At 47.6% G+C, this 25,878-nt stretch overlaps 1 protein-coding gene and 1 long non-coding RNA gene across 2 annotated transcripts in view; one reads left to right on the forward strand and one right to left on the reverse strand.

The window, feature by feature from the left end:
* GOLPH3L (golgi phosphoprotein 3 like) overlaps nt 1–25,878 on the forward strand; it is a 154,406-nt gene that overhangs the window by 111,864 nt on the left and 16,664 nt on the right. The window contains exon 4 of the mRNA XM_069218540.1: nt 17,270–17,384. Coding sequence (XP_069074641.1) covers nt 17,270–17,384 — 115 coding nt within the window. The remainder of the gene's footprint in view (nt 1–17,269; nt 17,385–25,878) is intronic.
* LOC138268668 (uncharacterized) overlaps nt 1–25,878 on the reverse strand; it is a 555,825-nt gene that overhangs the window by 868 nt on the left and 529,079 nt on the right. The window lies entirely within an intron of this gene.

Consider the following 25,878-nt stretch of genomic DNA (forward strand, 5'->3'; position numbering starts at 1 on the left):
GACGCTGACTGCTACTGGAACACTTAAGTACAGCCTGCTTCATATTTTGATATATTCATTGCGAGTGACAAACTCTGGATTAAGGAAGAAATCCTAAATTGTATTATTGTGCTCTCTTCTCCTTTCTCCTAAAGGACAGGGCAACTGAATCCGTGCACAAGGGCACGCATGTTGTATACAACTGAACTGTGTTAAATTCACTGCATTTACTGTAGCTAGCAAGCAACTTATTCTGAGAGCCCCATTCTTTAGCATTGTGTAATGTAACTTGTGTGCATGTAAAGCTCTTCAGTACCTTTTGAGTCCAGTTTGCACTCCCTAAAACTATAAACCCTCCCTCCCCCCCCCCACCAAAAAAAATGCAAAAAGAATGTAAAATACGGGAATGATGATGTAGCTGTATGTGTGTGTGTGTGTGTGTATATATATATATATTTCTCTCGTAGGGGATTTCCATGATAGTCATAAGCATAGAATAATTCCCCACCCGCCTGCGGGGACCGCGGAGCACTTTTTCCAATATCACTTCTTAAGTGTCCCTGTTCGCCTTACTTTAGGAAGACTTGTCAAGACACTTAAGAATGTTCCCAAGCAGCCTATAGGAAGGGCTACAGTGTTCAAGCTTCTACATTCAGAATGTCCTTAAAATAAAAACATTAAATGCTTGACCAATAAAGCCATTTTCCAGACCAACTACTTCCAAAAACTTATTTTATTTCACAAAACTTCTAAAAAGGAGTGCAGAACAGTGTAGTCCATAGGCTGCCATTAAAGAAAAAGGATACTGTCCCTTTGAAAGCAACCAGTCCTCCAGTATCCCATCATGCCTAGAGAGAGGCTGTTACCTCAGTTCTTTTTTCCGGCACCTGCTGACAGAACCCTGGAGAATTTAACTCTACCTTTTTATGTTTTTTCCTTAAAAAATTCAGAGAAACGTTCTGAAAAAAGGTTTATTTCGACGTCTTTTGTCTTTCTTGACTACATTTTGAAGTTTTCTGACAGAAGTTTAAGGCTTTTTTCAATCAAAATGCCTTCCTTGTTTGACAAGTGCCCTAAATGTGGCAAAAAAAAGGCTAAAACAGACCCTCATGAGCTCTGTATTATTTGTCTACCCTCATCTTACATTCCTGCCTCCTGCAACATCTGCAAGACGTTCTCCAGGCGCACTTTACGTGACAGAGAGAAAATCCGTCTTCAAGGGAGAGCAAAGAGAAGATGCCAAGGAACAAGTGGGACCTCTGAGCGAGGGGAAGGTCAGTCTTCCACCAGGGCTCATACCTCAGCCTCCAGTGGTCATGGGAGGTCTGAGAGACGCTCTTCAGGGTGAAAACGACATCTGTCCCGGTCGTCGTCGAGAGGAGGTACGGCGCAGACATGTTCGCCGCCCAAGTCCGGTTCGACGTAGTACAGAAGTCACCAGTCCGGGTCGAGACCCCAAGGCGCATGACGTTGAGGAGCAGATCGGCGTCGTCTGAGTCGACTTCGAGAGGTTGACCTAGACGTCATGGCTCATCGCCTCGCACAGCGTCGGCGTCGAGACGGAAAGAGCGGTTAACATCGAGGACTCCATAGATGTTGAGAAGGCCGTTGAAGTCGAGGAGCCACAAGAGGCAGAGAATTTCTTCCTCATGGGAGCGCTCTTCCTCGGTAGTGCTGCTGCCTTACCCTCCTTCTTCCCGTCCGTCTCCGCCTAGGTCTCCTCCTCCAGAGCTTCCGGCTACGCCGCCTCAGCCAACGGGCCAAGAGGTGCCACAACCAACGCCACTCCCGGCACCTCAAGTACCGGTTAGTTTACCGCCTAGACCACGCTCTGCATCGCGCCACCGTTCACCCCATGGCCATGACTCTTCCAGATCAAGATCGCACCGCCGATCGAGGCGCAGATCAAGTTCAAGGGAGCGTGACAGAGACACTTGGACCTCCACCAGAGCCTATTCACCTACATTGTCGGACTCTCCTCCTCGGTCCTCACCGGTGGATGACATCAACACCTCCCGTGAGGTTGTAGTCCGAGGTGCGTTGAAACTCAGTATACCGATGGTTGCTCCTACGCCATCGACATTGGTAATTTTTTTAACACTTTAACAGCGGTTAACTGCCAGACCCTTGCTACCCCTAGTGCCGGGCCTCCTGGAGCCCGCTATGGAGGTCTTCCTTACACCGGCAGTAACGAGACCTGCACCATCCAGGCTGCAAAAGAAGTATCACCCTCCGGAGCAAGATCCGCTCTTCTTGCGCTCTGATCCGCCACCGGACTCAGTAGTTATTTTGGCGGCACGCAAGGCTCACGCAACTTCTTCATCCTCCACCTCTCCTCCAGATAAGGAGAGTAAGCGATTGGACTCGAGAGGTCGTAAAGTCTGTGGTTCGGCGGCGTCCTCTATGAAAACGGCGAGCACCACAGCCCATTTGGGCAGGTACGATTGATCTTTGTGGGACTCCATCTTGCAGTTCGCAGAACATCTCCCAAGAGACCACAGAGAGGACTTTGTAGAAGTAGCTAAGGAGGGCGCTATAGTCTCCAACCAAATAATAAGTGCGGCAGCGGATGAGTTGCTGCTTTCTGCTCATGTGTACTGCCATGGTGTGACGCTAAGGAGACACTCCTGGCTGCAGTTCACGTCATTAAAACCGGATGCGCAGCAAAGACTTTTGACTCTGCCATTTTCAGGATCCACGTTATTCGGATCGCACGCAGATGACAAAATGGTACGAATGAAAGAGGAGGTGGACACATTAAAGGCAGTAGGATTGGACAAACCTAAAGAGCAATGCAGGCCCTTCCGTCCTTTTCATCGCCGCTACACCACGCAGAGGGTTCAAGCCCCTCAATGGGCCACTACGAGGCCTCACCAGCAGTACCAGCGGCCCTACCAGCACCACCGTAAGGCGCAGAGGGGACGATCAGCCCATCAGTCCACTCAGAGCACCCGACAGCCTACCGCCTCAAAGTCCTGAGAATTTCCTCCCCCCAACTTTGTTAACCACTCCGGTGGGGGGAAGCGTCACCAATTGCCTGGTAGAGTGGCAAAAGATTACAACAGACGCTTGGGTCTTAGGCATGGTACAGAATGGATATGGTCTCAGATTTTCATCACCACCTCCGGCCATCCCGACAAAGCAGACAACTGCACACCTCGATCTCCTAAAGGCGGAAGTTTCCATCCTCCTTGAAAAGAAAGCAGTATAGTCGGTTCCCCTCAGCCAACAGGGGAAGGGTATCTACTCAAGATACTTTCTCATCCCAACAAAGGACAAAAACGAATTCAGACCCATTCTACAGGGAGTGCAGAATTATTAGGCAAATGAGTATTTTGACCACATCATCCTCTTTATGCATGTTGTCTTACTCCAAGCTGTATAGGCTCGAAAGCCTACTACCAATTAAGCATATTAGGTGATGTGCATCTCTGTAATGAGAAGGGGTGTGGTCTAATGACATCAACACCCTATATCAGGTGTGCATAATTATTAGGCAACTTCCTTTCCTTTGGCAAAATGGGTCAAAAGAAGGACTTGACAGGCTCAGAAAAGTCAAAAATAGAGAGATATCTTGCAGAGGGATGCAGCACTCTTAAAATTGCAAAGCTTCTGAAGCGTGATCATCGAACAATCAAGCGTTTCATTCAAAATAGTCAACAGGGTCGCAAGAAGCGTGTGGAAAAACCAAGGCGCAAAATAACTGCCCATGAACTGAGAAAAGTCAAGCGTGCAGCTGCCACGATGCCACTTGCCACCAGTTTGGCCATATTTCAGAGCTGCAACATCACTGGAGTGCCCAAAAGCACAAGGTGTGCAATACTCAGAGACATGGCCAAGGTAAGAAAGGCTGAAAGACGACCACCACTGAACAAGACACACAAGCTGAAACGTCAAGACTGGGCCAAGAAATATCTCAAGACTGATTTTTCTAAGGTTTTATGGACTGATGAAATGAGAGTGAGTCTTGATGGGCCAGATGGATGGGCCCGTGGCTGGATTGGTAAAGGGCAGAGAGCTCCAGTCCGACTCAGACGCCAGCAAGGTGGAGGTGGAGTACTGGTTTGGGCTGGTATCATCAAAGATGAGCTTGTGGGGCCTTTTCGGGTTGAGGATGGAGTCAAGCTCAACTCCCAGTCCTACTGCCAGTTCCTGGAAGACACCTTCTTCAAGCAGTGGTACAGGAAGAAGTCTGCATCCTTCAAGAAAAACATGATTCTCATGCAGGACAATGCTCCATCACACGCGTCCAAGTACTCCACAGCGTGGCTGGCAAGAAAGGGTATAAAAGAAGGAAATCTAATGACATGGCCTCCTTGTTCACCTGATCTGAACCCCATTGAGAACCTGTGGTCCATCATCAAATGTGAGATTTACAAGGAGGGAAAACAGTACACCTCTCTGAACAGTGTCTGGGAGGCTGTGGTTGCTGCTGCACGCAATGTTGATGGTGAACAGATCAAAACACTGACAGAATCCATGGATGGCAGGCTTTTGAGTGTCCTTGCAAAGAAAGGTGGCTATATTGGTCACTGATTTGTTTTTGTTTTGTTTTTGAATGTCAGAAATGTATATTTGTGAATGTTGAGATGTTATATTGGTTTCACTGGTAATAATAAATAATTGAAATGGGTATATATTTTTTTGTTGTTAAGTTGCCTAATAATTATGCACAGTAATAGTCACCTGCACACACAGATATCCCCCTAACATAGCTAAAACTAAAAACAAACTAAAAACTACTTCCAAAAATATTCAGCTTTGATATTAATGAGTTTTTTGGGTTCATTGAGAACATGGTTGTTGTTCAATAATAAAATTAATCCTCAAAAATACAACTTGCCTAATAATTCTGCACTCCCTGTAGACCTCAAAACGGCCAACAAATGGAGCCGAAAGGAGAAGTTCACGGTGCTATCCTTGCACCAGATATATCCTCAGATTCGGCAAGGAGACTGGCTTTGCTCCGTGGATCTACACAATGCGTATTTCCACATCCCCATCGCAAAGAAGCATCGGAAATTCCTGAGATTTCTGGTAGGCCAAGATCACTTCCAATACACAGTCCTACCATTTGGTCTCAAGTCTGCTTCCAGGACCTTTTCCAAGTGCATGGCGGTGGTGGCAGCAGTATCTCGACGACTGGTTAATCAAAGCGTCCTCTTATGCAGAAGCAAAAAGGCATTTCCAGATGACTTGCAACTTTCTGTACCAATTAGGTCTTCATATCAACTTTCAAAAGTCAACGTCAGTACCAGTCCAGAGGTTACATTACTTAGGAGCTACCATAGACACACTGCAGGTAAAAGTGTGTCCTTCGGAAGAACAATGCTTATCTATTCTCCGGAAGTGTTGGGATCTTCGATTAATGCGTCACCCAAAAGTGCAGACAGTCTCCTCACTTCTCGGATCCATGGCATCCTGCATTTACCTGACACCCAACGCTCGCCTCCACATGCGTCCGCTTCAGGAATGCCTGGAGGACCAGTGGTCGGGGAGCTGGGAAGATCGGATTCGCCTCTCCACTCCTGCAATCAGGTCTCTAACTTGGTGGTGCTCTCCAACCAATCTCTTAAAGGGGATGCCATTCCGGGCACAGTCTCCGACACAGACTATTGTGACAGATGCCTCTCTCCTCGGATGGGGAGCGCATATAGATCACCTGCAAATACAAGGCTGATGGACACAGAAAGAATCGTTATACCACATCAATCTCCTAGAACTACGAGCGGTGCACCTAGCGCTCAAGGCGTTCCTACCCTCAATCACAGCAGACAACTTGCTGGTGCACACAGACAATACCACCACTATGTTCTATCTGAACAAGCAGGGGGGCACCAGATCCAGAATCCTGTCTCAGGAATACCAGACAATATGGCACTGGCTCCTAGCCAGGAAATTGAACATAGTGGCTGCCCATCTGCCAGGAGTTCAGAACAGTCAAGCGGATGCCTTCAGCAGAGTTCTAGAAGAGAACCACGAGTGGGTGCTCAATGAAGACGCCACTCAAGACATTTTCCGCTTGTGGGGCACCCCTTCTATCGACCTATTCGCCACAGAAGAAAACAGGAAATGCCGCGACTTCGCCGCCAGGTTTTACCACCCACAGTCGCAGGGCAATGCTCTGTGGATAGACTGGTCCACCAAATTTCTGTACGCCTTGCCTCCGATTCCGCTGATCCCAGTGGTTTCCGGGTCTTCTTCAGCGATCACTCCAGCCCCATCTCAGGCTACCCTGCAGACCGGACCTCCTGACGAAGTTCGGTGGTCGAATGAGGCATCCCAATCTCTCATCATTGAATTTGGCGGCATGGCTTCTGAGCTAGTCCAGTATGGTCACCTCAACCTGCCACAGGATTGTATGGATATTTTAAAGGAGGCGAAGAGGCAGTCTACTCGTTCGGCCTACTCCTTCAAGTGGAAAAGATTCTGCATCTGGTGTTCCTCTTAAGGGATAGATCCTACATCTTGCAAAGAAGATGTCATTCTCCCTTACTTGTTACAATTGGCACAGTCGGGCCTGCAGCTTTCTTCCATAAAAGTGCATTTGGCAGCCTTAACTACTTATAGGAAGACTCCTTCGCAGACCTCTTTCTTTAGAATCCCAGTGATAAAAGATTTTCTAGAGGGGTGAAAGAAGGTCTTTACCCCCAATTAGACGCCCATCGCCACCTTGGGAACTTAATGTTGTCCTTTCACGTTTAATGCAGTACCCATTTGAACCCATACACAAGGCATCCCTCCAACACCTCACTTGGAAGGCAGCCTTTCTGGTAGTGATCACTTCAGCACTAAGGGTCAGCGAAATCCAGGCCCTCTGTGGTCACGAGCCTTAAACAATATTTCATTCTTCCAAAGTAGTCTTACGGACACATCCGAAGTTTCTACCTAAGGTCATATCCGACTTCCACATTAACCAGTCGATTTCCTTGCCCACGTTCTTTCTAAACCCTTCCACCCCAGCTGGGAGGGCTCTTCATTCTCTAGATGTTAAGAGAGTATTGAAATTTTACCTAGATCAGACCAATCCTCTACAGAGAACTACATAACTGTTTGTTAATTATGGATCAGTACGTACTGGTTTAGCCACCTCCAAGCAATCAATAGCGAGGTGGATAGTTTCTTGTATTATCAACTAGCTAAGAAAACCTTACCGGGTAAGCCTAGAGCCCATTCCACCAGAGGAAAAGCAGCTACCACTGCTCTATTGCGCAATGTTCCTTTAGCAGGAATTTGTAAAGCTGCGACTTGGAGATCAGTTCACACCTTTACTAATATTGTCTAGATTCGGACTCTAGAGCAGATGCTCAAGTAGGCCAGGATTCTCTTAGAAACCTTTTTGCTTGAGAACATATACACAGATTACTCTAACTGCTCCTCCACGGGTTTTGGGATGGGCTTGGTATTCTATTCTATGCTTATGACTATACATGGAAATCCCCTACGAGAGAAGGTATGGTTTCATACCTGTAACTCCAGTTCTTTCGTAGGGGTATTTCCATGATAGTCATAAGCAACCCTCCCTCCTCCCCGGGGGAGCAGTTAGATGTCATGATTACGTTTATTCTGATGGTCAGCCAGTGACTACCTGCAAAAAGAACTGAGGCAACAGCCTCTCTATAGGCATGATGGGATACTGGAGGACTGGTTGCTCTTAAAGGCACAGTATCCTTTTTCTTCATTACTAATGGCAGCCTATGGACTACACTGTTCTGCACTCCTTTTTAGAGGTTTTGTGAAATAAAATGTTTTTGGAAGTAGTTGGTCTGGAAAATGGCTTTATTGGTCAAGCATTTAATGTTTTTATTTCAAGGACATTCTGAATGTAGAAGCTTGAACACTGTAGCCCTTCCTATAGGCTGCTTGGGAACATTCTTAAGTGTCTTGACAAGTCTTCCTGAAGTAAGACGAACAGGGACACTTAAGAAGTGATATTGGAAAAAGTGCTCCGGGGTCCCCGCAGGCGGTCGGGGAATTATTCTATGCTTATGACTATCATGGAAATCCCCCTACGAGAGAACTGCTGGGTAGTTATAGTTAGGTCAGCAGTTCCACAGGAAAATCGTTTTTTCTGTCGCTAATGACTTTGGCATCGTTGGATGAATCTACATGAAACTTTCTGAAAAGATGCTACTGTTTTACTAGTTGGTGGATGGAGAGTTTTGAACTTATCCATTAACCAGAGGCTGACAAAACAGTGGGATTCCAACAAACGCTAAATCCCACGCTTTTTCCATAGACTTCTTTAAAGAAGCGCTACCGCAAGAACTGCTGAACGGAAATCCACAAAGTTTGAGAGGAAGCAAAATCTTGGTCCGCTTATTGTGCTATTTTGTTATTTGGTGTAAATCTGTTCAGTAGTTTTTGAGAAATTAAGGTTAAAATATATTTGTATATCTGGACAGCTGGATCCACAAAAGGCTTGAGACTCTTGTTAGGGAGTGCCAGTTAAAAAATAGAGCATTCTGATTGAACCAGGGAGAATTTCCCTTGGGCCAATTTGCTCCCACCAGAGTGAGACTCGTGCAAGTGCTTTAATTGGCTGCAAGCAATATCAGTGTTGCTGGCATCCGTTACAGGACTCGTAGACTGAGTCCCCTGTCCTGAAGTTTGAAAAGGGAAAACAAAGATAGAAGGGGGCTGGGTGAGGACACTGTCCCCAGTTGGGGGAACCTCTAGGGACCCCAGCCCACAGGGCCAAAACAGAAAAAAACTGTAATTTTTGCTGCAATTCTGATGCATTGTTAGAAAAAAAAAAGTCTGCCCAGGGCTGAATGGTTTAATTAAGGGGAGGGGCGAGTGTGGCTACATCCTTCAGGGCTGATTTATTTATTTCGAGGGGAGAGCCCCCCCCCCCCCCCCCCCCACACACACCCCCTTCCAGACCTATTATAGGACTTATGGAGTCCACCCTCAAGGTCGAAACTTAGAGAAAGGTGGAGGGGGGCATGCGACAGCCATTAATGGCCTCAGGGACCCTATCTCCCAGGGTCGTCTCACATGCTGTCTTCCTACTAACCCACCCCTGGGACACAGCATTTTCCCTACTGGCACGGGCAAAGAAGAACAAGTTACTTACCTTTCGGTAACGCCTTTTCTGGTGGATACACTAGCTACCTGTGGATTCCTCACTCATTGAATTTTCCCCATGCGCCAACAATTTTTCTCCTAGCTTCTGCACGTCGTCGAGGACATCATAATTGCCCGGCTCCCACGCGACGCCGTCTGACGTCATACGGGCAATAAAAGGTCCTCGCCGGCGTGCTGACGTCAGTACCAAAAAAATGTACGTGCCTTTGAGGCAAACAGGGAAATACCAACAAAATATATCTGAAACAAACACATCAAATAAAATCTTATACCATAATATTTAATTAAATTAAATAGAAAAAACATTCGTATAAATATGCAAAAATATATACATATAAATAATATACAAATATACCATAACAAAAATATATACATATATAGAATTATATATATATATATATATAAATAAACAGTGACTGTCGACGAAGAAGCTCAGTGCTCTTCTCGGGTCCAAACGATGCAGTCTTTCTTCCTCTTTCGAAGGATGAGGTGGAGGATAAAAAAGCGGAGAGTGTAATAGACTGACCCATATGGAAGGGTGAATCAACCTTCGGCCTGAAAGCAGCCTTGGTCCTCATCACCACCTTATCCCCATAAAAAGATGTGTACGGGGGGCTTAACAGAAAGAGACTGTAGCTCACTCACCCTTCTAGCTGTAGTAATGGCAACAAGGAAAACAGTCTTTAGTACCAATAGCCTTAAGGGGCAGGAATGCATCGGCTCAAACGGTGAGCCCATAAGAAATGTTAAAACTAAGTTCAAATCCCACTGAGGCATAATGAAAGGAGTGGGAGGATATCTATTAGTCAGGCCCTTTATTAACCTCAAAACTAATGGAGATTTAAATAAAGAAGGTTGGTAAGGCAGACACAGAAAGGCTGATAGAGCCGACAAGTAGCCCTTAACTGTCGCCACTGCACAACCCCTCTGTGCCAAGGACCACGCAAAAGACAAGATATCCGATAAGTGGGCTCGTAAGGGATCAATTTGCTTCTCTCCACACCAATTCACAAATTTAGCCCACCTGCTAGCGTAGATAGATTTAGTGGAGTGTCACCTGGCCGATAAAATAACATCCACCACTTCGGGTGGGAGAGAAAAGGAACTCAGGTTGCCCCGTTCAATCTCCAGGCATGAAGGTGCAGGCTCTGGAGGTGGGGGGTGTAAAACCTGTCCCTGTGATTGCGAGAGGAGGTCTGCCCGGTGAGGAAGACTGAGCGGGGGGCACAGAGAGAGTTGGAGAAGATCCGAATACCACACCCTCCTTGGCCAATCCGGAGCTATTAAGATGACTTGGGCCCAGTCTTGGTGAATTTTCCTCAGAACCCGAGGAATCAAGGGTATGGGGGGAAACGCGTAAAGCAACTGGTCGCACCAGGACATCTTAAACGCGTCCCCCAACGTTCCTTGCACTGGATACTGGAGGCTGCAGAATAACGGGCAGTGCGTCTTCTCCAGAGTGGCAAAAAGATCTACCCGAGGGAACCCCCACATCTGGAAGATGAACAGGACTAGATCTGGATGAAGACGCCACTCGTGATCGGTCGAGAAGTGCCGACTGAGACTGTCCGCATGCACGTTCAAGACTCCGGCCAGATGGTTTGCTACCAAGCAAATCCGATGGTCCCTTGCCCAGGACCATAGCTGAAGAGCTTCTCTGCAGAGAAGGTACGACCCTACTCCTCCCTGCTTGTTGATGTACCACATTGCGGTAGTGTTGTCCGTCAGGACCTGAACTGACTGACCGCGAAGGGAAGGGAGGAAGGCCTTGAGAGCCAGAAGTATCGCCCACAATTCCAACAGATTTATGTGAAACATCTGTTCCACTGGAGACCAATGACCTTTGACCTCCAGGTCCCCCAGATGAGCTCCCCACTCTAGAGAGGAAGCATCCGTTATCACTTGGCCACTGTAGGAGGCAGCGAAGAACGGCCTTTCTTGGGAAAGGTTGCCATCCTCAGCCCACCATCGAAGATCCACTGCAGCGTCTCTGGAAATCTTTACTGATCCCTCGAGATCCCCTTTGTGCTGAGACCACTGCTTTCGGAGGCACCACTGAAGAGCCCTCCTGTGCCAGCGTGCATGAGTGACCAACAGAATGCAAGAAGCAAAGGACCTTGAGGACTGGAATGACCGCTCCACTCTGAAACATTGGAACCAACGCCTGAATGTCCTGAATCCACTGGGGCGGAGGAAAGGCACAATTCAATGTTGTGTCCAGTACTGCCCCTATGAACAGGAGGTGCTGAGAGGGCTCCAGGTGAGATTTGGGCACATTCACCGAAGAGCCCAGATCAAACACAACTGGGTTGTTGACTGCAGGTGACGCAGCACGAGCTCCGGAGACTTGGCTCTGATCAACCAATCGTCTAGGTAAGGAAATACCGCTATCCCCTTCCTTCTGAGCTCTGCTGCAACCACCGCCATCACCTTCGTGAAGACTCGAGGTGCTGAGGTAAGACCAAACGGAAGGACCACAAACTGATAGTGTTGCGATCCCACCACAAACCGGAGATACTTCCTGTGCGACTTGAGTATCAGGATATGAAAGTAAGCATCCTGCAAGTCGACAGACACCATCCAATCTCCTTCGTTCAACGCCAAAAGCACCTGAGCTAGGGTCAGCATCTTGAACTTTTCCTGTTTGAGGAACCAATTCAAAATCCTCAGGTCCAGGATTGGTCTCAACCGACCATCCTTCTTGGGGATCAGGAAATTTCTTGTATAACAACCCTGACCCCTCTCCTGCTCTGGAACCAACTCCACTGCACCCTTTGAAAGGAGGACCAGAACCTCCTGTTCTAGTAACATGAGATGTTCTTCCGAACAGAAGGATGGACGGGGCGGGATGGGGTGCGGAAACTCCTGAAAGGGAAGAGCATAGCCTTTCCCCACAATACTGGTGACCCAGGAGTCCGATGTTCTTGCCTCCCACATGTGGAGAAAGTACGTTAACCTCCCCCGTACAGGAGTGGTATGCAAAGGAATTGGTGGATGACTAAGGCTGCTTCCCATGCTGCACCCCTCCAGAGGAAGAGGCAGAGTGCTGCTGGGTTGCCCCTCTGGTTCGAACCCTACCCCTCCCACTGTATGATCTATAGGGGATGGCAGTGGTGGCTTGCTGATGAAACCTGCCCTGAAAGGAGGAGCCATGACCAAACCCCCTAAATCTTCTGAACAATTGTTAAGAAACAGAAGAGGAGGCCTGCAAGCCTAAAGACTTTGCTGTGGTTCTACTTTCTTTAAATCTTTCAAGGGCAGAGTCTGCCTTTGACCCAAAAAGTTTATCCCCATCAAAGGGTAGATCCAGCAGGGCTGATTGAACATCTGATGAAAACCCTGAAGAACGAAGCCAGGCCTGTCTCCTCATAGCGACAGTGGTGCCCATAGCCCTGGCCACAGAATCAGTTGTGTCCAGCCCTGACTGGATTACTTTGGTCGCCGCAGCCTGAGCATCCGACACAAGGCCCAACACCTCCTGAGGCAATTCAGAATGAGATGACTTAATCTCCTCCATAAGTGCGTAGATGTATCTGCCCAAGATACATGTGGCATTCGTGGACTTAAGGGCCATACTACAAGAAAATGTCTTTTTTGAAGACTGGTCCCTCTTTTTTTGAGTCTCTGTCTGAAGGCACTCCCGGAAAAGAAACTGGAGCAGTACGTGATGAACATGAAGCTTGCACAACCAAGATTTCTGGAGTCGGGTGCCTCGACAAAAAGCACGGATCCGCAGGAGCCACACGATATCTGCGCGCTACTGTTCCTCAAGGAGCCAAAGAGCTAGCCTCCTAAAATGAAGCCTGGCCTTGATCCTTGGCGTCGACAAGGCGTCCGCCGACGTCGATGACCTCTCCTGACTCTGATCCATCCGACACCGGATCCATCGGCGCCGTGGGCTTTTTCGGCGCTGACCGAGGCAGAGGATGAGATGGTGAAGAACTCTCTGGCGCCGGTACAGCAGTTCTCATCGGAGTCGCAGGTCTTGTAGGCGACGCCAAAGGAACCGGCTCCGAGCCAGCACCTCCCATTGGAAGGAAGGACATGAAAGGTGTGGGTCGTAGAGGAGCCAGAGCACCCACCTTAAAGGCCAATGGCCCCGAAGGACCAGCCGGACCACCACCTGGAGCCATCTGTTGAAAAATGGCAAACATCGCATTAAGAAATGCAGAACTATCAGCACCTGGCGCTGGGAATGACGGATATTGCGGAGCCTGTGCTCGAGGTGATAACAGCGCCGGCCCCAGCATCTCTGAAGCCGGTGAAAACTCTGGTTCCTGTTGAGGTACGACATCGAAGACAGATGGCGGAGTCGTCGGAGAAGTCGGGGAAACAGTAGGCGACTGTGGCTGAGGAGTGATGGTGGGACTAACGCTCTCTACTCAAACGGCATTGAGAATCATGACGGCGCCGGGAGTCACTGTGGCGCGATGAGATTTGGGCGATGACGATCTGCGCCGATGCCGCTTCTTTTTCTTTTTGGACTTTGCCAAAAACAGCTTAGCCTCCCGTTCCTTTAACGCCTTAGGATTCATGCTTTGACAGGATTCACATTTCTCCACTTCGTGGTCGTAGCTCAGACACCACAAGCAATCCACACGTGGGTCTGTCACCGACATCTTGCCTCCGCACTCTCTACAAGGCTTAAAGCCTGACTTTTGCTGTGACATCTTGAAAGAAACAGTAACTGTAACTACGCAGCAGAAACAGTTGCTCCCTCGAAGAATAACCATCGCTTGAAGGCACGGAAAAAAGGGAACTGACCTCAGCACGCCGGCAAGGACCTCTTATTGCCTGTATGACGTCAGACGGCGTCGCGTGGGAGCCGGGCAATTATGACGTCCTCGTCGACGTGCAGAAGCTAGGAGAAAATTTCTGTTGGATGCTGGCGCATGGGGAAAATTCAATGAGTGAGGAATCCACAGGTAGTTGTATCCATCAGAAACCTGTGTTTGCTCTCACCTGGTGGGACCATTTTCAAAAACTCCTGCCAAATGGGTGCAAACACGAAGTCTGCTCCTTGTAGGCGGGAGCCTAAAAATGCTCCCCACCTGCTGGGAGCAGACGAGATCGGTTTCCCTGCCTGCCCTGTTGCAGGCAAAGCAACAGATCAAGATATTACCCCTTCTCAAAGACAGTAGCGGGTGGGAGCTGCCTGGCGGTAAAGGACTGAGTTCCCATGGCCTAAGGAGGCTCGGGATGAGGAGCCCTGTGACCCCACTCGCTTGTTAAAAAAAAAAAAAAAAAAACACTCCATGATTCGCCTTTTTAATTGCTGCTGAGCATGCAAAGGCAACAAATCGCCTACAATCTCTGCCCTTTCGCCCCACCTCTTCCAGTTAGTAGTATGCAACGGTGTTCCGGTTGTATTCAGGCTAATGTACAGTTTGTTTTTCTTTACAACTGCATGTTGTCCAAGACTAATGTGTTTTTTCTTGACGTCTCCTGGTCTGAGAGTAGAGTTCATGGCTCCCCTTTTTAATTGCTGCTTAGCATGCAAAGGTGCCAAATCACCTACAAGCTATGCCTGTTTTGGCTCCACCCCTTCCACATTAGTAGTAAGCAACGGGGCTGGCTCTGCGTTCGTTGGCTTAAGTCCGTGTGCAGTGAGGGGTTGGCTGCTTGTGGGGAGTTTGCCACAGGGCCTGGCTTCAAGCCAAGCCCTGTGGGCAACCCTCCAATGCGCACACCACCCTTTGGAGGGTTCGCTTTGCGTATAGTAATACAATATTACTTTACATAAAAAAAAAAAAAAACTAGAAATGTACTGAAAAAACGAAAGGTTAAAGTAATGTTATAGATAGGTGACTGTCAGTGACAACATTTAACGTTTTGAACTAAAAAAAAAAAAAAACACACAGAAAGTCACCAGTTATAGTTAGCAGAGTCAACAATAACTTGCTTCCCTGCCATGCACTGCTTTTGACCTTACATATTACATCTCTCATTAAATGTTGTGTGACATTATTTATGACATCAGAAACAACATCAATGGCATCACTGATGATATCATCCAATCAGTGTGCTAGTTTATATTATAGGTTACATAGTGATGGATAACAGAATAAACACTGTTTACAGTACCCACTTTTCGACTCCTGTCCACTTCATTTCTCGCTGTAGGTTCGGTGACTATGAAGGGTTTGATAAATATAAACGCTGTCCGTAGTAGGGCATTAGTTATAAAACAGAAGTTGAATATCTGAAGGAACTTGGTTTTCTCTGAACATTTGTTTACAAAATAAACACGTGCAGTAGAGATCTATTTATAGTTGATTGTTAGTGTGAACTAAGCTACCTGTTAAGTGTATGATATAGGGCCAGTGTTGTATATAACACATACTTGCTACATCTAAGGGACCTGTATCTCTGATGGCATTAATGATGCTTCGTCATATTCTGAGCAAACAGTAGCCATGGTGGGACAAGGTAACTTAATTCTGTTGTGCTACTGCACCGCGGTCTGAAAGTGTGATTGGTGCGAAACCTGGACAAAGAAATGAGTGCGGCCTTACGTTGCCTAAGGATTGATAGAAATCTATCCTGTGAATATTGGAGGAATTGGTCTTAATGCACCCATTTAAAACTTGTTGTTAAAATGGAAGAATCTCAGACATTTAGAGCAAGTGAAAAGTACATCTGGACAGTCCTTTCGGAATGCTCACTATGTTATTTGGAGACGTTATAAGCCTTGGACCTTAATGGGTGAGCAAAACTGCTCTTCCACCACTGCATTCCTTTCCTAATGGGGGAAAAAAACGAGGGGCCACTTTTTAATTTGAAATCTTACTCTTGTGAAGCATAAACAAGAAACAAAGACCATCAAAATACCCCCTTAACCTCACCTCTTCTCTCTTCCAAACGTAAGTTACCCCTCCTCTGACCAGAGATTTTCCTCATGTATACTTGAGCCAAAGTCTTCATGCTAACACCCCATGCCTGCTCGACACATAGTTGGCTGTTGGAATCCTTGACCGCAGAGATGTACAGATGTGCTCCTTGCTTAGGAATAGATCCCACACACCTCGCTTATCACATCATTGACTGTCCCTTTCGCTATTAATTGCTAGACAATAATTGCTCGCCCAGGATGTGCGCTATCCACGCTTTCACAGGAAAGTGGACACAGCAAGAGTACTAAGAAAATATTATTTCTTTCATACTGTATAGTTGTGCAGACTTTAACACCCTGGCTACTGCCTTGGTGTCAGTCATAGTTAAACACTAAATTTTCCATATATTTTCAGTTGTAAAGATTTAATTCCATTGTGCTGTAGTTTTCCACATATGACTTAATAATCCTTTCCGTCTTCAAACGTGACCTCTTATGGGGCGTGACATCCTCGACCCCAGCATTATCCCAACAAGTATAACCAAGGCATCTCCCTTCATCCCCCCCTAACAGCTGCATCTCCACCTCCGTCAAACGAGTGCCTTATTGGATCATTCATGCCTATAGTCATGGGCTGCATCTGTAACGCAGAACCATTTGCTCCTCCCGCTGCCCAGTTCGGAAGGGCATAAATCACCAGCTATATGCAGTGGCACAAGCCACCAGGCCCTTTCTACCCATCTCTCATATCTAATTAAACTGCTGTGAAGCTAAAAGCTTTCTGTAAGGCCCACACTAAGCAGCTGAATTTGTGATGTATGAAGAGTATTTTTGTTTGACATAATCGCTTTTTTGTTTATCCATGCAAAATCAGGGGTACGTTTTATAACCCTTGCTAATGCAGTTGCTATACGGACTGTAACTATGCAAGGGTGTTAAAAAGATATAGTGATCAGTCTGAACTATGTGAGGTAGCAACAGTAGAATTACTGACTTCATGTCTTTAATGCTTAAGTGAATTGCCTTAGCTTTACTTCAACCGTGTACTCAGTTAGGACAAGGGAGGTTTTGCTGAAATTTATGAAAATATTGTAGCTGACAGTGAAGTATTAGATACTGAACCACAGCTCTTATCCAAAATCAGTAGCCTCTTGTAATTTCTAATCTTATTATAGCCCTCAAATCTTTTTGCAGGACTCTTGCTGCTTCCTCTGTGTTTGTGATTATTTTTTTGATTTAGTCCAGCACCTGGCCTGTGAACTTCTAAATATTTCCTTCACTCCTAAGTTCTTGATGCATGATATTTTTGCTCAAGTACAGTCACTGTTGCACAGTATCTTTCTTACCATAATTGTGGTCTTTATGCAGGTGCTGGTGAAGTCTGACACTCCAACTGGTGATGTTTTGTTGGACGAGACCCTAAAACACATGAAGGCCACGGATCCTGCAGAGACTGTGCAGAGCTGGATAGAGCTGCTAACTGGTAAGAGAACCACAACCACTTGATCACAGCAATGGTTGCAACTAAAAAGATTGCATCTGCTAAAGACTTGTAGCCACGTATTCCTTACGGTAGAATATTCCCCAGGCATCAGACTGGATCTGGGAATTTTCAAGTAGTCCTGTGCATACCGGTAGGTGTTGTTCTGCTAAGTCCGTGGCCTCCGTGCCAGATGTAATGTGCATGGTGTTCTATAGGCACCACCCCAGCATGCTGACATCCGTTCTTTTTTCTCGGTGGCAGTCAGCGCAGATCCAGAGAGAGCTACTCAGAGTTTTTAGACTTATTTTTTTTCTCAACTTATTGCTCAAGACCTTTTATCAAGATTTCATCTCCTGGTGTGGTTGGGATGTCTCCCAAGAAGACTACAGGCTTCAAACCATGTGGTGCCTGTCACATACAGATGTGTGTGAGAGGTTTGCCTCTGGTGTTTGGTGCTGGGCCACGACTCCAAGACCAGTGAGGATTGCGATACCATAAACCGCAAGTCACTGAGTGAATGATCCCTTAAGCTCCTCGCCGCCTGATGACTCCACAACTTCATCAATCTTGGTCACAGAAAAGTTCCCGGGACTGCTCGCGAAGCCGCTCCTGACTGTCGTCATCTGATCCCGGTCATCGGGTAAGTCACATAAGAAGAAGAAGTTAAAGCGATCTTCGACTTCTACACATAGATCCAAGTCATTGGTCAGGGGCAGCAGCATCAGCACTCTAGACCTCACTCTGTGGTGTAGCCTGTACCAGGGCTGACTTTACTCCCCCCAGAGGAGTCAATCCCTTCCAACTCAAGGAGTTTTAGGAGGCTATGTACATTATATTTGGCCGGCTAAACCCCTCTGGATTGCTTTCATGCGCCACGGATTCGGGAGAGGCCCCTATTTGGTTCTCCACTAGCAGGTTCGCACTCAGTGCCAGTCGGGCCCCTTAGATCTGGTGATGGATCTGGAATGACACAGCCCTGCAAGACTGTGACCTTCCTCAGCGCCCACTCCAGTACTGTTGCTCCTGACACCCTGCGGTGGTGCAGGCCCCATTGTGATACCTGACACAGAGCAGGATGCACATTGCCCATTGCACATTCTGCGCCAACCAGTACCATGCCTTCCCAGTGGGAGCCAGAACTTTGTTCTTTTGAAAGGCCTGGAGAGAGTGATGATTGGGAGGAGTCAGATGCCCTTTTGGTTACTTTCACCCCCTGGATGATAAAGAGGGCAGCAGGTACGAGGAAATGGCGGATGCCAGTGTTCGGGCACTTCACCACACACTAGCGTTGTCTCTCCCTCTTTTGTGGCTATGGGGAGGGCGCTTCATTCACATTGGTGGTGCGGAGCGCAGCTGATGGTCCAGGACCTTCAGCTGCCCACAGTGTAATTCCAGACTATCATCCTGACAGAGGTGCTTCAGCCAGGAGTCGCCCCCTCAGAACCCTTACTCCCATTCAATGAAGCCCCTACAAATGTCCTGCTTGGGGCCTGGTCCAAGCCCTGCACAGAGACACCTGTGCACAGGAAACATTGCCTACCACCATCGCACCGCTCCTCAGGATTCCAGTTTACTTATCCAGCACCCCACCCCGGAGAGCTTGGTGGTCCAAGCCTCCACTTGTAGGATCAGTCCTGGCACATTCCCTATAACTTCACCGGCTAGGGACTCCAAAAGGCTGGATACCTTCAGTAAGAGGATTTTATCTTCTGCCAGCTTAACAGTGCAGTCGGTGAACACCTCATGCCTTCTGGGCTTATACCAACATGCAGTGGGATTCGGTTGTGCAAGTGCTTCCCCTCGTTTTGGAGGAGGCCTGTGCCAAACTCTCACAAGTAATTGCTGATGGGTAAGATGCAGCAAAGTTTACCATCGGATGCAGGCTTGACAGGACCGACTCGCTGGGCAGATCGTTTCATCGTCACTGGCACCGATACAGTATGCTTGGCTGAGGACCATTGGCTTCTCGTGGGATGTCCATGCTTTGCTCATGGACGTTCCTTTTGATGGCCTCTTTGGTGAGAAGGCAGATTCAGCACTGGAGGGTTTTAAGATAACAAAGTTATAGCCACGTTCTTATGCCTATCCTGAGCCTTTCACCATCTCCAGTATGTCTTTTTGCCCTTCCGTGACTGCAGTAGGGGTACCAACCGTATCCCTTCCTGCCCAAGACAATAGTGTTTCCAGCCCTTGTGTGGCAATGGACGTGGTTCCCCTCTGTTCATGTGGGACCACCAACCAGAGGTCCTGTCGTGAAAAAAAGGAGAAGTTCAGAATGCTCACGTTAGCTCAGGTCCTGTCTGTGGTAGACCCTGGAGCCTGGATGGTAGCATTGTACTTGCAAGACACACATTGCCACATCCCGTCCTGCCATCCTGCAGGTGGTACCTGCAGGGCACTGTGGGCCAAGAGCATTTTCAGTTTGCAGTGCTCCACCTGGGCCTTACTAAGGCCCCTCACATGTTATGAAAATCATTGCAGTGGATGCAACACATCTGAGAAGCTCTGGCGTACCATGAGGATTGGCAGTCCTCGGGCAGTCGCCTCCCACCTCTAGACTATGGCGGACCCCCTGCATTTGCTGGGGTTAACTATAAACGTGCCAAATCACTTCTGACTCCCTTTCAGATGCTCCCTTTCATTGAAGCCGTTCTGGATACAGTGCAATTTCTGGCTTATCCTCCAGAATGGTGAATCCAGGATATTCGGGCTATGATCCTGATTTCACTTTCTATCCAGGATTGTTTTGAGACTGACCATGAGACTGTCGGACCTCATGGCCTCTGGCATCCTCCTTGTGACACATGCCCATTGGCACATGAGGGCTCTGCAGTGGGACCTGAAGTTCCAGTGGGCAGAGCATCTGAGGAATCTCTCTGACCTGGTCCAGATATCGGAGGGAACTGCAAAAGTCCTGCAGTGACGGCTGAAGAACTTCAATTGGTTTAGTGGCAGACACCCCTCTCCCTTCTCCAACTACAGCGAGTGCAGAATTATTAGGCAAGTTGTATTTTTGAGGATTAATTTTATTATTGAACAACAACCATGTTCTCAATGAACCCAAAAAACTCATTAATATCAAAGCTGAATATTTTTGGAAGTAGTTTTTAGTTTGTTTTTAGTTTTAGCTATGTTAGGGGGGATATCTGTGTGTGCAGGTGACTATTACTGTGCATAATTATTAGGCAACTTAACAAAAAAAAATATATACCCATTTCAATTATTTATAATTACCAGTGAAACCAATATAACATCTCAACATTCACAAATATACATTTCTGACATTCAAAAACAAAACAAAAACAAATCAGTGACCAATATAGCCACCTTTCTTTGCAAGGACACTCAAAAGCCTGCCATCCATGGATTCTGTCAGTGTTTTGATCTGTTCACCATCAACATTGCGTGCAGCAGCAACCACAGCCTCCCAGACACTGTTCAGAGAGGTGTACTGTTTTCCCTCCTTGTAAATCTCACATTTGATGATGGACCACAGGTTCTCAATGGGGTTCAGATCAGGTGAACAAGGAGGCCATGTCATTAGATTTCCTTCTTTTATACCCTTTCTTGCCAGCCATGCTGTGGAGTACTTGGACGCGTGTGATGGAGCATTGTCCTGCATGAAAATCATGTTTTTCTTGAAGGATGCAGACTTCTTCCTGTACCACTGCTTGAAGAAGGTGTCTTCCAGGAACTGGCAGTAGGACTGGGAGTTGAGCTTGACCCCATCCTCAACCCGAAAAGGCCCCACAAGCTCATCTTTGATGATACCAGCCCAAACCAGTACTCCACCTCCACCTTGCTGGCGTCTGAGTCGGACTGGAGCTCTCTGCCCTTTACCAATCCAGCCACGGGCCCATCCATCTGGCCCATCAAGACTCACTCTCATTGCATCAGTCCATAAAACATTAGAAAAATCAGTCTTGAGATATTTCTTGGCCCAGTCTTGACGTTTCAGCTTGTGTGTCTTGTTCAGTGGTGGTCGTCTTTCAGCCTTTCTTACCTTGGCCATGTCTCTGAGTATTGCACACCTTGTGCTTTTGGGCACTCCAGTGATGTTGCAGCTCTGAAATATGGCCAAACTGGTGGCAAGTGGCATCGTGGCAGCTGCACGCTTGACTTTTCTCAGTTCATGGGCAGTTATTTTGCGCCTTGGTTTTTCCACACGCTTCTTGCGACCCTGTTGACTATTTTGAATGAAACGCTTGATTGTTCGATGATCACGCTTCAGAAGCTTTGCAATTTTAAGAGTGCTGCATCCCTCTGCAAGATATCTCACTATTTTTGACTTTTCTGAGCCTGTCAAGTCCTTCTTTTGACCCATTTTGCCAAAGGAAAGGAAGTTGCCTAATAATTATGCACACCTGATATAGGGTGTTGATGTCATTAGACCACACCCCTTCTCATTACAGAGATGCACATCACCTAATATGCTTAATTGGTAGTAGGCTTTCGAGCCTATACAGCTTGGAGGAAGACAACATGCATAAAGAGGATGATGTGGTCAAAATACTCATTTGCCTAATAATTCTGCACTCCCTGTAGAGTTGTCTGTAGTAAGACTCGTCAGTCCTAGGTTGTGGCAGCCATTTGGAAAAGGTGGAGATCCGAGGACTCTAGTCTCCGGCACAGTCCAGGTTTAACATTAACTCACTGGAGTTCCAGGCAGTCCAGTTGGCATTAAAAGCCTTTCCTCCTTTGATCAAGAGAAGGCTAGTGCAGGTGTTCGCAGACAACACCACCGCCTTATAGTACTGCAACAAACTGGGTGGGGTTGTGGGCTCTTTGTCAAGTGGCAGTGCTCCTCTCGATGTTGCTAGAGCGTCAGCATTTCCCTGGTGGTTGCACACCTGGCAGGCTCCCTGAAAGTCAGAGCAGACAAACTTGTCTATCAATGCCTAGTGGATCATTAATTGTGCATCCGCTATCCAGAGGTGGTGCAAAGTCCTTTTCACTAGTAGGGATAGACTTGCTTACATCTGTTCGCCACCGATGAGCACTCTCATTGTTAGCAGTTTTGCATGCAAGAGTTTCCAAGGCGGCTCTCGCTCAGAGAAGCTTTTCATCCTGAGTGGAACTCAGGCCTCCTGTATGCATTTCCGCCTATACCACTTGTTCCCAGAGTACTCAAGAAGATCAGGAATGAATGGACCTCTCATTCTTGTGGCTCTAGATTCGGCACGGAGAGTTTGGTATTGTATCTTGAGCTTCTGAGTATGAGCATCGGTCCTCGGATCAGGCTGCCCCTTTGATAGGCTCTTCTCTCTCTGCAACAGTAGAGGTTTCTGCACCTCAACCTGCGCACCCTCCACCTTCATGCATGGAGATAGAGCTACAACAGTTGATGGCTATCTACCATCCTAATGAGGTTTAACTTATTCTGACAGCCAGGCATCCTTGTAGGAAAACGGTAAATGCCTGCTGATAGGACAGATTTGTGGCATAGTGTGAATCCAAAAATGTTGATCCCCTTTTTGCACCCTTATCACAGGTTCTTCTCTGTGGCCCAATGGGGCGCTGTTGTGGGCACTGTTAAAGGTCATTTGGCTGCCATTTCGGCATCCTTGCAGTTGCCAGACCAACTTTTGTTTGAGTCAGCCATTGTGACTAGGTTTCTTCCCAGCCTATTGATCATTCTCCAGTCAGACTTAAACATGGTCCTTACATTCCTCATTTGAACACCCTTTGAGCATCACATAACTGCCCACTTCGCTTGCAGACTATTAAAACAGCCTTTCTAATGGCCATAACATTGGCCAGGCGAGTCAACAATCTGTAGGGCATCTCTGTAACACCTCCTTATATCCCGACAGGCCGGGTCTGAGGATCCTTCCCTCCTTCAAAGGTTATAACACCCTTTAATGCAGTGAAAACCATCACTTTGCCTACCTTGTTTGAGGTGCTTCACCCTTCTAAAGAAGAGGAGAGACTTTACCGTCTGGTCCCAAAAAAGAGCATTGTCAATCTACATTGATCGTACAAGAGTTTTTTTTTTTTGGGTGGGCAATCAAGTATTTGTCGGCTATGTTGGAGCTAACTAAGTGAAAGCAGAGCAGAAACTGACCATCTCACGATGGATAGTGATCTGCATAAAGATCTGCTTTGCACTGGCCGAAAAGCAATCCCTGAGGGCTTGCATGCTCATTCTACCAGAGGTAAGGCTGCGACCACTGCATTAGCTTGCAGAGTTCCTGTCTTGGACATCTGCTAGGCAGCAACATGGGTGTCCTTGCACACATTCACCAAGCACTACTGCCTTGATGGTCTGGTTCGTCATGAGGGGCACTTTGCCTGTTTGGTCTGCAGGACTTTTTGGTCTAACCTGTTCACAGACCCACCTGTGTAAAGGTACTGCTTGGGTATCTGTTTTAAGGTAAGGAATCTGTGGCTACAAGTCTCTATCAGATGAAGTTACTTACCTTAGATAACACCTTATCTGTTACTGTATCTAGCTACAGATTCCTCACAGACCATCCGACCCTCCCTGCTCTGCAAACTGAGCCATTAGGTCACCCTTCTGAGGACCTTAGTAATACCCACCAGTATGTTGGGGTTCTTCGTGGCTTGACACTTTTGGCTTGGAAAGCCATGAAGAGAAACTGACATCAGCGTGCTTGGGTGGTGCCTATATAGGCCTGCACACGTCCAACCCTGCATGAAGCCGAATGATGCTACCTACCGGCGGCACGCCAGGGCACTGCTCAAAACTTTTTAGATCCATTCTGAAACCTGGGAACATTCTAAGGCAAACCATATATTAAGAAAGTGATCTAAAAATGGAGGTGCCGACCAAGTTAATTGTGTTAGGATCCCAGGGACTAGGTGAGTAGGAAATTACCAGATTTAAGTACTAGAAATCCCACACGTGCCCGAGTGCAGAGTTGTTATCGAGCCGGCATCGTCGCGGTTTGATTTTTTTTTTTATGGATTCAGGACCCTTCCCAGTGGACCCTGAGGAAACCAGTTGGCACAAAGAAGGTGGGAGAGTAACTCCACCCGTGGATACCTAGAAGACCAGAGTACCTACACCAGGGAGTTTAGGTGCATAGGGGTGAAGTGGCATTGGAAACCCTCATTGAAGTCATTGAAAGCCTCGATTGTCCAGCTGCTGTCATGACTCTTGGACCAGGTCAGTGAAATCCAAGGGTGGATTCCGGACGTGAAGAACCTGAAAAAGAAGGGAACAGCGTAGAAACAACTCAGATGTCCAGGCGGTGCAGGTAGGCAATGCCCAACCTATTGGAGGTTAAGGAAGAAGTCCGGCTGCAGAGTCCAAGAGGATGCAAAAGATCAAGCATGTCCTACGTCGGTCACCGGATTGCAGGAGGGTCAGTGGCCAGCAGGAGCACCAAGCTTTGGCAAATGCAAATAGCTGAGGCAAGGAAGATTGCAGGTTTTGGAGGACCAGTAAGGTCCTAGTGACTCGACCCTTGGAGCGGAGTCAGGGCAGGTGTTCAGCAGGAAGGAAAGCCAGCCGGAGTTTGAGCCTCCACAAGTGACCCAGTGGCAGCAGACACAGGTAGACACTGAGAGGCCTCGACAGCACAACATAACAGGAGTCCCACGTCGCAAGAGCTGCAGATTGGAAGCTGATCTGAGTGGCAGAGTGCTGGAGGCTGGGGCCTCTTGGAGCTCGAAGATCTCTTGGAGTAAAAGCCAACAAGCATTGGCAAGAACAAGTGTCTCGGTGTGCAGGGTTTCCATTCCAGTGGTTGCAGCAGGCGTCCACTGTTTACCAAGTTGGTCAGAAGACATGTTGGACCTAGAGAGGACCACAGAACCACCACCTGTGAGCAGAGCCTTTTCTTTGTCTGTGGGACAGGAGGATCCACCAGTCGGTCGCTGTTGTCTCAAGGGGCCTGTGGAAGCAGCGGAGTGACTCCTTCACTCCAAGGGAGATGCCTTCATGCTTCTTGGATGCAGCTAGAGTCCTTGTGACCCTGGAGGATGTACAGCCACAGATGTTGCAGAAATCTGGCAGGAGCTGGAGAAACAATGTTGCAGAGGGAGCCCCCCAACTGGATACAGTCTTGTTTCAGTTCCTGAAGCAGACCAGCAGTCGTACACGAGGCCAGGAGCAGAAGATGTCTTGCAGAGAGTGTCTTGTAGAGTTTTAATCAACAAATCTGAGGACGCACCCTCGGGGGAGCCCTTAAGTAAACCTAAAACAGGTGTGGTCACTCTGTAGTGATCCACCTATCTAAGGGGGTCATGGACATCATATATCTGGCCTAACCAGGTGCCTCTGCCCACCTTGATTTCAAGATGGAAGAATCAACCAGTCAAGAGGTGGCAAGAGGGGTGGTCACTCCCCTGTCCTCTGTGTAGTTTTGTGCCAACTGTGTCCTTTAAAGCAGTCAGTCTGGTTGCGCTCAGAGGCCACCCCACCCTAACCCAGAGCTACCTAGTTCAAAGGTAGAGGTAGTCACACCTCTCCCTTGCAGGGAATGCTTTGCCTTCCCCTGCTTGAGTTCTGCTCATCAGCAGGAGGGCA

Source organism: Pleurodeles waltl, chromosome 12 (assembly GCF_031143425.1).
Source record: "Pleurodeles waltl isolate 20211129_DDA chromosome 12, aPleWal1.hap1.20221129, whole genome shotgun sequence".
Taxonomy (NCBI): Eukaryota; Metazoa; Chordata; class Amphibia; order Caudata; family Salamandridae; genus Pleurodeles; species Pleurodeles waltl.